Source organism: Eumetopias jubatus, unplaced genomic scaffold (genome assembly GCF_037043125.1).
Source record: "Eumetopias jubatus isolate StellerSeaLion01/CBP00866 unplaced genomic scaffold, mEumJub1_p1.0 scaffold_13, whole genome shotgun sequence".
In the NCBI taxonomy this organism is placed as follows: Eukaryota; Metazoa; Chordata; class Mammalia; order Carnivora; family Otariidae; genus Eumetopias; species Eumetopias jubatus.
The window spans coordinates 77,300,680-77,313,961 of NW_028274819.1; the positions used below are offsets into that span (position 1 = coordinate 77,300,680).

The window sequence follows — 13,282 nt, forward strand, 5'->3', positions numbered from 1 at the left end:
CCTCACTGCCCACAGAAGCAAACTGCTTCTTAGCACACTCTGCAGGGGGTTTCTTCCTTCCCTTCTCTGTCTCACTGGCCAATGCCTTTACACGTGCTTCCAAGAATCACCTCTTGAGTAAATGACTTGCGCTCAATCCCTCAGGAGCCACTTCTGGAGACTCAGAACCCAAACAGTGGAAGATGGGATAAAGAAATCAAGAAACTGAAGGTGTTGATGAGAGAAGAGTAATCCCAACTGCCAACCGGGAGATTCAGTTTGGGTAAATCAAAAAAAGAACAGTAGTAAGAGGACATGCAGAAAGTAAGAAACAGCAGAGAGGTCAAGAGAGTTGAGGTCTTCATAAGGAAGGACAGATTAGCGGGAGTGAGGAAATGGGGAAGGTGGAAGTAGATAAGAGAGCGTGATATCTGGGTTTGAGATTTCACTGGTAGGACAGTTGGAGGTGGTGATAAGGTCAAGGGTGAGGCCATGGGAATCCTTCCCCAGTGGAGCCAAAGGGAATGCTAATGAAACTGGAGGTCAGGAAGCTAACAGCTGGAGCGTCTGATGTGTTTCCTTCGGCTGAAATCTGCTGGGACGATGGCAGGAGTTGGGAAGAAGAGAAGAGTAGGCAGCTGTCTAGAGCGGAAGTGACCAGGATACAGGCAGACGGCCATGAGAGATCACGTCGAAGGCAAGAAAAGCTAAGTGGTGCAAATTTCAAAGGAGGGGGGAGAAGCTGAAAGAGGTGGTTTGGAACCAAGATAATGCTGACACTGCTTCCTAATGGTTTCGAGGTATGCTCCCAGGGCTTCTCCGACGTTTACCTAAGAGGAATACAAGTAAGGAAATGTTCTTAGGGGAGAACCGGGTTTCACTGAAGGCCTGAAGGATTTTGTTTTGTTTTGTTTTGTTTTAACAATGGAAGAGAATTTTCAGTGTGCACAGTGGGAAGAGCTAAAAGGGAAGTCAGCAAAAGGAAGATAAGTGTTGGAAGAAAGGGAGGGTCCCTGCATTGGATGACATCATAAGAGAATTAATGACCCCAAAAGCTTTTGGCGGTGAGTCAGAGGGAGTGCGGGGGGAGGGGGGGCGGTGAGAATAACTGGGTAAAAGGCCAGGATGACGGCAGCAGAATCCTGTGTTTGAGAGCGTGGACTTTGGAGACAGACCCCAGAGTTAGGTCCTAGGTCTGCTACTGATCCTGGGATCTTGGTCATATTATTAAACTGCGATCCCTCCATTTCCCCGTCTTTATAATAGAAATAGTTACCTCATAGACTTATTTTGAGGATTAAATAAAATGCTTAGTTTCACTCCTGGCTCACAGTCAGCATATAATAAATGTTAATTTTTTTTTTCCTAATGAGAACTTTTAAGATTTACTCTTAGCAACTTTCAAACTTGCAATATAATACTTTAACTATAGTCACCATGCTATATATTATATGCCTATGACTTATTCTATAACTGGAAGTTTGTACCTCATGACCCCCCTCACCCACCTTGCAATCCCCCTCACCTCTGGCAACATCCAGTCTGTTCTCTGTATCTATTCATTTTGTTCATATGTTTTCTTTTTTAGATTCCACATATACATGAAATCATACAGTATTTGTCTTTCTCTGACTTATTTTACCCTCAAGGGGTAAAATGTCACAAATAGCAAGACTTCACTCTTCGTGAATGAGTAATATTCTATTGTGTAAGCATACCACATTTTCTTTAGCCATTCATCCATTGATAGACACACAGGTAGGTTTTTGTCATATCTCAGCTATAGAAAATAATGCTGCAATAAATGTAGCAGTGCATATATCTTTTTGAATTAGTGTTTTCATTTTCTTCAGATAAATACCTAGAAATAGAATTGCTGGATCATGTGGTAGTTTTGTTTTGAATTTTCTGAGGAATCTCCGTACTGTTTCTCATAGTGGCCACACCAATTTATATCCCCACCAATAGTCCATGGATATGTGGTAAACACAGAATGACTACCTTGCTCCCATGGCAAACCACATCTTTGCCAACACTTGCTATTTTTCTTTTTGGTAAGATTCATTCTGACAAGTGTGAGGTGGTATCTCATTGTGCTTTTGATTTGCATTTCCCTCGTGATTAGTAATGTTGAACATCTTTCCATGTGTCCATTGGCCATCTTATGTCTTTTCTGGAGAAATGTCTGCCCATTTTTAAAGTTGAACTATTTGTTTTTTTGTTACTGAGTTGTGAGTTGTTTTTTTTTAAATATATTTTAGATATTAACCCCTTCTCAGAGATACGATTTACAAATATTTTCTTCCATTTAGTAGGTTGCCTTTTCATTTTGATGGTTTCCTTTGCTGTGCAGAAGCTTTTTAGTTTGATGTAGTCCCATTTGTTTATTTTTGTTTTGTTGCCCTTGCTTTTGGAGTCAGATCCAAAAAAATCATTGCCAAGATGGACGCCAATGAGCTCATCACCTATGTTTTCTTTTAGAAGTTTTAATAGTCTCAGGTCTTATATTCAAGTCTTTAATCTATTTTGAGTTAATTTTTGTGCATGGTATAAGGTACTAGTCTAATTTCATTCTTCTGCATATCGCTGTCCAGTTTACCCAACACCATTTTTTAAAGGCACGGTCCTTTCTCCATTGTATATTCTTGCTTCCTTTGTCATAAATTAATTGACCATATATGAATGGGTTTATTTCCGGGTTCTCTATTCTGCTCCACTCGGCTGTATGTTTGTGTTCATGCCAATACCCCCACTGTTTTGACTACTACAGCTTTGTAGTATAGTTGGAAATCAGGGAGTGTTATGTCTACCTTGTTCTTCTTTCTCAAGATTGCTTTGGCTATTCAGGATCTTTTGTGGTTCCATACAAATTTTAGGATTGTTTATTCTATTTCTGTGAAAAATGCCATTGGAATTTTGATAGGGATTGCACTGAATCTGTAGATTGTTGTGGGTAATATGGACATTTTAATAGTTAAGTATGTTTTATTGTAACTAGCTGCATGGTTCTGAACCAATCCTTTGGTACAAAAGATTTTAATACCATTTGACTGAGGATCCCAGGTATCATGAGGATCCGTGTATTATACATTTGACAAGCAAAAATTGTACACACACACACATACAGCTATCAGTCTAACATAGAGTCCTGTTCCCAGAAATTATAAATTCTGAATTGAGGCACATGCCAACTTTTCTGCCACCAGGCCCAGGACTAGCGTGAGGCACAGGATGTAAGCCACTCACACTCAATGAGTGCCTGACTTGAGAATGAGTGCACCCTACATGGCTCTCTTGCCTTACTCTAGTCCTCGCTCTGTCTGTCAGTATCCCCATTTAGACTAGATCAGTTGTTCCAACTGCCGTGGAGAACTAGCTCACACCCAGACCCTGATCAAGCCAATTGATTATAGTCCATGGATATGTGGTAAATGCAGAATGATTACTTTGCTCCCATGGGGATGGCCCATGACTAATTGACAGAAACAAATACTACATTTCTTGCAGCGTTTCACTGCAGTTTATATATGCTAACAGATTCCTATCTTATATGGTACATCCTTTAACTGTTCTAAATTAAAGTATATATGTCATGATCAATGGCATCCTAATAAATCCAAACCTAGGCAAATTAATCAGCTCCTTCGTGAACTGTGCTTCTTGGACTCATACTCAGATAATACATTCAGGTGTTGACACTTTTACTTACACAAATTAATAGCACTGGCAAAGAAAATCTAAATTGAACCATAATTCACACATTCTACAATCATTATCACCTGCCACTATATATAACTTAACCGTTGCTTTTTGGCTACAACATAAACATTGAAGAGCTATTGCGACCTCATTCTTTATGCCTTTTAGCCTTTATCTGAGTTTAATATGCACTTTTATTGCATGTGCTAGCCATTCTGCAGAGTCCTTTCTCATATGCTACTTCATTTATTCCTCATCAAAGCCCCATCAGGTATTTCCATTTATTAAGATATTAAGAAATTGCTACTTAGCTCACTGTTAAAGACACGGGTTTGTTTCCAGCTATCTGTGTTGCTTCATACGGTCAGTATTTGCAATAATATAATGGGAAATGTTTCTATCTCTATCCATATTGACTTTCTCAGACATACATTATGTTGATTAAAATTCATTGACTTAAAAATGTAAGAGAATTCATGTTATATAGAGAAGAGAAGAAAACCCCACTATGTATTATTTATCTGCTCTACTGGCCTCCTAGACATCTCTTCTCTCTTATTTGTATATGTCCACCCCCCCCCCCATTTTGCCCAGGGAGACCACCCCTCCTTCTGTGTCTGCTCTGGGTGAGACAGTTGATCATGGTGCCCTCTCCTCCTGTCACCGAGTGGGTATGTGATCCAAGACTGACCAAAGAAATTCTCATTCCCTGGAGGCTGGGGACAACGACACAGAAGCCAGATGGAGCTGACTGTCCTCTGAGGAGGTACCCTACAGACAAGATTTTCCAGTTCCTGCTACCTGGAGCCTCAGAGCTGCCCTGATTCCCCTTCCCTTCCAAGGTTTGGTTTTTCAGACTTTCTGTGCATTCTACAAACAATCCCACGTTCTTCTAATAAATTATTTTGTTGGTTAAACTAGCCAGAGTCTGTGTCTGTTGCTTACAACCCAAAAATATATATGAATACACACCATCTTAATACTTCCATTATGATTTACATGTATTACTCGCCAGGTTTTTTTATATTCATATTTTTACATAGGTAAGAGTCACTTACTTTGGTTCCTGTTGTACACATGGGTGTTTCTGATGGTTTTTATTATTATTATGAACAATCCTACGATGATTATTTTCATGCATTCGCTTTTTCCATATTTTGGATTCTTTCCTCTGAGAGATTCCCAGAAGTGAAATTACTGAGTCAAAGGGCACAGATATTATTATGGCTCTTGAAAGATATTGCCAAAATGCTTTCTAAAAGGGCTCTGCCAATTTATAATGAATTCAAGAACCCATTTTTATCACATTTCTGGTCAATGTCAACCATCAATGTAGTTTTGACATTTTTCAGCCAATGTTTTCTATACTTTCCTTGAAATGATGGAGCATACGATTCACACTTTCTCTAGGAAAGATAATAATTTCTACTCAGGCATCCTGAATTGTTTCCACAAAGAGTGGTATATTCTTTAACTTTTACATAAGTATCACATAACTTCCCAATATAGAAATTACTGCAGTGTCAAAATGTAAGTCCAACTGATGCTGTTTCCTTTGCTAATCTTGCTTGAATTATAGTGATTTCTATAGTAAAATAGCAATTTCTTCCTAAGGAATGGATCACAGAGCAAGGAGCCAGTAGGAACCAGTTTTCCATGAGTGCTGATACAAGTATATACTAATACAAGAAACATACTGCCCAAGCTGCCCTTGTGGGCACCCGCAGAAGGGCAGGGTTTTTTCTATGACTCCTGGGTTTGCCATAGGCTCTGATCTAGAGCTGACACCTTTCCTGTCCTACTTAAACTCTGACCTAGGTATCTAAGTAAAAAAAAAAAAAAAAAAAAAGCATAAGAATTGCCACTGTGTTCAGCCAATCCCACGTCAAATTCTTCCTGTGCAATGACTATGTGCAAGGAAGTGGGCGCCAGGACCCAAATGGTCCTTGGTCCCCATCAGTGTGTGCCCCTCTTTCCCCAGTCTGGGGCCTTTGATCCTCATCGGACCCACCCGGTCCAGTCCTTTGAATCTGTGAAAGCTTCTTCCACCCTCATTCTTGCAAGTCAGTTCCGAGCCTTCCTTGATCACAGAGTCCCATTCTGAGGAGGGGATTCTGGCTCTGTTGGGCCACGGAGAAAGGGTTCACTCTCTCACCCCTCAGAATGAAAAGTCTGGCTGGCTTCTACCACAGTTATATTTCCAGTAACAAGCCTAGAATCCTCCTAACTCTGGGGTCCACAAAATTCAGGATCAGTTAGGAAGCTTAGAATTTTTTCTAGGCTAAAGGTGCCTTTTAAGTAGGGACTTAATAAAACAGGAGTTCTTTTTAGATATTTAACTGGTGAGAGGGTAGAGGATTTGTGAGGCGGTAAGAGGCCAGTTTGGAAGTCCTGCAGTAGTCCAAACACAGAGCGGGGTATGGGCTGAGGTGAATTTAGAAAAGAGAGAAATGTCTCCTCCCCCATCCATCTAGTACTGAGACGTGGCACCAAGACTTGCTTTAAATCCAGATCATCTTTTACATTTTATGGCATCCACTTCAAAAGTTTTTAATGCTTCCTATTGGCCCTAATTTCCCTAATAACCTTTTATAGATCTGTGAGTAACTAAAGTATTCATAAAAACTCTTCTTGGAAAAGACAGAGGAGCTATGGAAACCCGAATAGCTAACTGCTATAGTTCTCCAAAAACACAGCTCCGATCACAATGAAACCACGCTACAGTCATCCCTGGACAAAGGAGTCATTCAAAAAGAAAAGGCTAAATGCATCTGTGCCATGTTTTGCTCTTATGTGTTCTGCTCTTTATCCTTCTATTCAAGGAGCTACTGACTCAATCACTTTTGAAATTTCCAAAGTCCCAGAAAGTTGTAATTCCTTTGCCTGAGGATAGCATTCAGATATATTATTAGGTCGAGGAATTCTCACTTTCGGTGAAGGAATTAGTCTATTTGCAACAAATCCTTAATGCAAAAACAGGGTTCTGAGGTGTTGTTTTTTTTTTTTAACCACTCATCCGTTTTTAAGCAGCTTTCAAATTTTAGTGAAATATTTTAAAATTAAAGATATTGCATTCTAAAATAATAAGGGAAAGGTCAAACTATGAAGACTGTAAAAAAGTCAGTGGTTGCCAGGAGTTAGGAAAGAGAGAAGGATGAACAGGTGGAGCACCGAGGATTTCTAGGACAGTGAAACCATTCTGCACGACACTATAATGAGGGACATATGTCATTATATGTTTGTCAAAAGCCATAAAATGTACGACACCAAGAGTGCACCCAAATAATGTAAACTATGGACCTTGGGTGATTAATGAGGTGTCAATGTAGATTCATTAATTGTAACAAATTTACCATTCTGGTAGGGATGTTGATGTGTCGGACAGCATTTGGGAAATCCCTTTACCTTCCCCTCAATTTTGCAGTGAACCTAAAAGTGCTTTAAAAAATAAAGTCTAGGGTGCCTGGGTGGCTCAGTTGGTTAAGCGACTGCCTTCGGCTCAGGTCATGATCCTGGAGTCCCAGGATCGAGTCCCGCATCGGGCTCCCTGCTCAGCGGGGACTCTGTTTCTCCCTCTGACCGTCCCCCCTCTCATGCGCTCACTCTCTCTCTCTCATTCTCTCTCTCAAATAAATAAATAAAACCTTAAAAAATAAATAAACAAAGTCTAAGAGCCGGCCTGCACTCACTTGCTTCTCGGTGCCTGCTCCTGGCGGCCCTGAGGGCGTGCGGGCTAGAGGCGGCCCCAAAGAGTCCAAGGCGGAGGGGAAGCTGGTGTACAGGTCTAAGTGCCGTGGGGGGCACACTCTTCGGGGAGAATTGGCAGGAGGAGACTGCGAGGATAGGCCCAGGAGAAATGGCGTCCAAAGAGGAACAAGCAGTAAAAAATCTCAACGTGGAGAATGCCAAACAGGAAAATGAAAAAAAGGATGAAAAGGAGCAAGTTGCTAATAAAGGAGAGCCCTTGGCCCTCCCTTTGGAAGCTGGTGAATATTGTGTGCCGAGAGTAAATCGTAGGCGGTTCTGTGTTAGGCAGCCCATCCTGCAGTATAGGTGGGACCTGATTCAGAGGCTTGGAGAACCACAGGCAAGGATGAGAGAGGAGAATATGGAAAGGATTGGGGACGAGATGAGACAGCTGGTGGAAAAGCTGAGGGAAAAGCAATTCAGTCATAGTCTGCAGGCAGTTAGCACTGACCCTCCTCACCATGACCATCATGATGAGTTTTGCCTTATGCCTTGAATCTTGATGCTTTCCCCGAAGTTAATAGGAGGACACACCTGCTTCCTAAACTTAATGTTCTCAACGTACATTTGTTGTAAACCTTTTGGTGTTACATGTCTCTTGTGGGTCTCCTATGACCAGCTTCCAATTGAATGTTGTATTTTGACCCAAAATATAAGATTCTGTCAGCAAGGGAGTTTCACCCTATTTCATGGCAAGATGTTCATTATATATTGTGAAATTAATAAAGCAGTTTAAAAGACAAAAAACAAATGTCTATTTAAAAGTCCATAATGATGGGCGCCTGGGTGGCTCAGTTGGTTGAGCGACTGCCTTCGGCTCAGGTCATGATCCTGGAGTCCCAGGATCGAGTCCCGCATCGGGCTCCCTGCTCGGCAGGGAGTCTGCTTCTCCCTCTGACCCTCTTCCTTCTCGTGCTCTCTATCTCTCATTCTCTCTCTCTCTCTCAAATAAATAAATAAAATCTTTTAAAAAAAAGTCCATGATGATGATGATGATGATGATACAGGATGTATCCTTATTAACATATGTATGAAACTGTACTATATGGAAAACCTCTGCGGCGAAAGTTGCATCAATTCCCTAATTCCCAAAGGCCTAGATACCTGTAAGTTACTATTTGAGTCTTCTGGTACACAAAGAAAATTTGTTTCTATATTAGAAAAATGTCCACAGCTTATATGAAAAACTATTCTGAATGTTACCAAAACTTGGAAATATAGTAACTGAAAATTAAGGCAGATGAAAACATCTGCCTCTATGTAAAGTATGTCTCTTTAAGGTCAAACTGGGTAAAAAAAAATAGCCAATCTGGCAACCAAATAAAACTACAAAGTAACAGGGAGCCTGGGTAGCTCAGTTGGTTGGGCAACTGCCTTCGGCTCAGGTCATGATCCTGGAGTCCCGGGATCAAGTCCCATATCGGGCTCCCTGCTCAGCGGGGAGTCTGCTTCTCCCTCTGACCCTCTTCCCTCTTGTGCTCTCTGTCTCTCATTCTCTCTCTCTCAAATAAATAAAATCTTTAAAAAAAAATAAAACCCAAATTCTTTAAAAAAAAAAAAAACTACCAAGTAACAAACACAAGTATAAGCACTCTGAAAAGTGTTTCCAAAAGATAAGAGAAAACAATCCTGGAAAATGGACATTTAAAAAAAAGTGTGCTGAGAAGACAAATCATCTTCTACTAAAAGCTTATGTTTTCTTTATTCGTCCACCTAATAAAGGCTTTAATCTTAAAAAAAAAACACAGACAATGAATATTTAAAATGTATCACACGCAACTTTTACTCCAATATTTTAAAATAAGAAAAATACCTGTCTTCCCTTTATGCTCTAAGACATAGCTGCCTCATTGATCTGCAACACATATATTTCTCACAAGTCTGCCACTGAAAATCTATCCGGAAAACACAGGGCGCTTCATTGTGCCTCTGTGATCCCTACACAGGCCCAGGCCCACAATACCAAATGAAGAAGAGTTAACATGTTGACATCTGTTTTAGGCTAAAAATGGAAATTGTGAAGTTGTTCTCTCTTCTTCCAAGAGTTCTCTGGAATGGATCAAGAGGCTTCAAAAGACTTGGCACCAAGGGAACTTCTAGGCAATGTCTACACAGCAGAAAAAGAAAGGGAGATTTGGCATCTTCCTAAAGAATCAGGGCTATGTTGACTACTGGCAGGAAGAGCGGCTGTGGCCAGTCTTTTGTGACCTGAAAGGCCAAAATCATTCACAAAGCTCCAGAGTTTTCCTTTCTATGGATCTATATAGCAACTTTTCCTCCAACCCCAAGGAAAACTCCTTGTCTTCAGTGTGGCTAGACAACGACTAAACATCGAGGCTGGGCCAAGGGCTTGCTAGGCATGGGACTGGGGGCACAAATGGCCGAATCTCTCAGAGAAGTGAGGCAAAGCAGTGTCTGGAATCTGAATTTAGAAGCAACCTTCCCAATCTCCTCCCCTGTTTTGTTTTGTTTTGCTTTTCACACCAAATCAAGTTAGCCTGTACAGTTTTGCCATTCTTGAGACTGAGTCAAGATTAACTCGCCTTTGTGAGCAGAGCTGTTATTTGAGAACACTCCATTCTTTACAAGGGGTCTTTATATGTAAAGCAGAAGCATTTTCTGTTTTGCCTTTTAGCTGGGGTGGGTGGGAAGAATTGACTTGTTTTTCCTCCAAAGTGAAAAGACCAAACCCAGAGACTCCTTTAAAATGTTGGGTTTGTTTATCGGTTCCAAGTTGAAATAAAGCATAATGTGGATACCCAGCGCTCTATCTTTCCCTGATTAAAGCGCTCCTGCCCTTTGAATTGCTACCCAGGATACTGCTCTGTATGGCTCACTCGCGCCGCTGTAATAAGTCACCACAGCTTGGCACCTCGCCCAACAAAACACAAACTCTCCTGAAGTCTTGAGCTTTCCCATGGCAACAACACAGTCATCAACACAGCAAACAATTGCTCCAATCCCTACTCCCCGTCTCCTTTCGAACAGCGAAGGATATCATTGCAGCCGGCCTTCTAGAACTGGGCTAATTATCATCTATGAAAGGAGATAGCGTCCGAGATCAAGTTGCCTTCAGCACTGAACTTCAAATGAGATCAAAGGCAGGATAACTATGGGAGCACAGGGAAGTTTTACTTATGCTTTCACTTTAAGAGAAAAGAGAGAGGCTGTATGTAAAGTATATTCCTTAAGGATTAATGTGCCTTGTTGCCCTGATTACCAAGTGGCTCTGCCTCACCCGCAACCTTCATACAAAACCCCCATTCACGTTAGCCTGGGCTCTCTCCACAGCAGCGGGGCGGGGCGGGGGGGGGGGAATGCCATCTTAAAGCTGCAGCTCCCACACATTCCTGAAACTGCAAAACTGCAACTGTTTTCCCAACCTCAGCTGCTTTCTCCAGCAAGTGCTCATTCTGCTCCTACGGGAAGGCCGCCTAGCAGTAGAGCCGGGTTGCACTCCCCACAGCAGATTAAAGCAGAGCCACTTCCTTTATAACCACCTCTTTTCAGATTCAAATAACATCCTTGGGGGTGACAGTCTCTTCTCATAAAAAGTGTCTGGGCTCCCACAAATCCTCCGCAATGATAATCTCTCCTTGTGTATTAATTTGATTTTCAATCCACGGATGGCCCATGAGAGTTCAGGAGCAGAACGAATACCAAACGCAAGGGTTGAATGGTCTAGGACTCATGGGTGGGGATCACTTTATGGGGGGGGTGGGAGGGAGCAAGGAAGAGAGTCCTAGCTTCGCGTGGTTCTGAATGCTGATTGTTCCGCTCTGAATTACAGAGTAGCCTGCACATGCTCACGGAGGACTTTATAATTCTAGACTCAAACCTTATACAGTGCTATAGATTACATTGGGCCCCCCCCTCCCGGTACCTCAGAATAAGAATCAAAATTTCAGAGGAAGCTTCATTTCAGCGCAGCCACAATTTGGAGGGTTAGTGCATGAAATAAAAAAATACAAAATACTAATGACAAAGTATGGAAGTAATTACACCAAGGTATTTCAGTGATATCCTAAACCAGGAGGGAAACAAAATGAAGTGATTTCCTAAACAGCAGAATTCTGAGATGTAGCAGAAGTCTTTTTTACATACATATGGGTGACTGCTGTGTCATTCAAGACTCTCTGTGTGTTTAAATGCTAGCCCACAAAATCTATTCTAGTGACAATTTAAATAATTATGGTATTGCTATAAACTCCGGTATCAGCTTTTTACTTAGTACATACTCAATTATGTTTTATTCCCTATTATCCAATCATTTCCAAACTCCACAATCTATTTATGTTATAATTTTTATCAGCAAGAAACCTAACCATAGACATAAAGTATTGAGGTATGGATCAGAGGTGCTCTATCACTCCAGAATGTACTTTCCAAAATGATTTCCATGGCTGATTCCTCCGCTTTATGTCTCAGCTTAAGTCTAAAGTAAATTGGGCTCTGTGGTCAACAATTACTTGCTACTATAGTATCTTTTGATATGTTTGCTTGTTTTTACTCTGTCTCCCTTTTAGAATCTCAAGTCCTTGAATTCAGGGATCATGTACTGAACCCAGTGTCTTGGAACAATAACTATTGAGCAAATATTTGTTGAATGAATGAATCTTTCATTTACAAACAGTGAACACATGTGCTCTTTTCCATCCTGCGTACTCCTGTCCAAATGTAAAAACGCTGCAACATAAAGAGATAAAGAGATAAAATAGAACAAAAATAATTTGTTGTTTAAGTTCAGTAAAATATACAGCTAAGGGAGAAAGAAATAGAACCAAGGGTCCCTGGTGGAGTTAGCTGGAAATGTCTTCATCAGTATGTCTTGAAATTTCTAGATGAATGTTTTTGGGTTTTCAGAGAGAATGAACTCCCACTGAAATGAGTAATCCATTGTGTCTGACATCATACTGAGATCTGGAATGCTATTGTATTTTACTGTGAAATGCTTGACAATGCATTCACACTCAGAGGCCAAAGTTTCAAACTGCCCTTTGGTTTAACCCTATAGATGTGGTTTTGTAGAAAGACTCTGTTAACTGCATGATTCAAGTTTATTGGACATTATTCTGCTCATAATTATGAGTGGTTTGTTCTCACCTACAAACATGGAATCTGTACAAATAGCTGCATCTGACCCAGTATCTAGATTACTGAGATGATGTGGAGGATAGGTGTCTGGATGATGGCATCTAACCACCACTGAGCACCATCACTACGCCTTCTCACTTAATCCTCACACCAGCCCTGTTAGGCAGGTTCTATCAGGTCACCATCTCATCGAGGGGGGAATTAAAGCCTTAGAAGGAAACCATTTCCCTCAATTTGTAGTTAATAAATGGGAGAGCTTGGATTCCAGTGCCCAAGGCCTTAAGTATGATGATACTTTACCTCCCAATTGGATGATTGTCAAGACCCTTAAGGCCCCAAAATTGGGGCCTATTATCACAAATAGGGAGAACACTTGCTTCTTGCTTTTATTTTTTTTTAAAGATTTTATTTATTTGACAGAGAGAGACACAGCGAGAGAGGGAACACAGGCAGGGGGAGAGGGAGAGGGAGAAGCAGGCCCCCCGCTGAGCAGGGAGCCCGATGCGGGGCTCGATCCCAGGACCCTGGGATTGTGACCCGAGCCGAAGGCAGATGCTTAACGACTGAGCCACCCAGGTGCCCCGCTTCTTGCTCTTTTAAAAACTAGTGTCACATGTGGAGCCAAGAAGTCATAACAAGGGTTCAGCTTATGCTGTGATTATGTCAAAAAGGAAATTCTACTATAGATATGTAAGAATCGATATGCAAAGGAGATGTGCAAATCCAGAGAAAATCGCCAAAACTACTATTGTTGTGCCAGAAG

The 13,282-nt window shown here is 41.3% G+C and overlaps 2 protein-coding genes across 2 annotated transcripts in view; one reads left to right on the forward strand and one right to left on the reverse strand.

Moving 5' to 3' along the window:
- MAML2 (mastermind like transcriptional coactivator 2) overlaps positions 1-13,282 on the reverse strand; it is a 341,985-nt gene that overhangs the window by 297,397 nt on the left and 31,306 nt on the right. The window lies entirely within an intron of this gene.
- LOC114221525 (protein BEX1-like) lies at positions 7,508-7,921 on the forward strand. Its single transcript, XM_028119610.2, has one exon. It carries the CDS (start codon positions 7,535-7,537, stop codon positions 7,919-7,921), a length of 387 nt encoding a protein of 128 aa, XP_027975411.1. The 5' UTR covers positions 7,508-7,534.

Coding starts and splice junctions, on each gene's coding strand:
- LOC114221525 (XM_028119610.2), top strand. CDS start 7,535: ATGGCGTCCAAAGAGGAACAAGCAGTAAAAAATCTCAACGTGGAGAAT.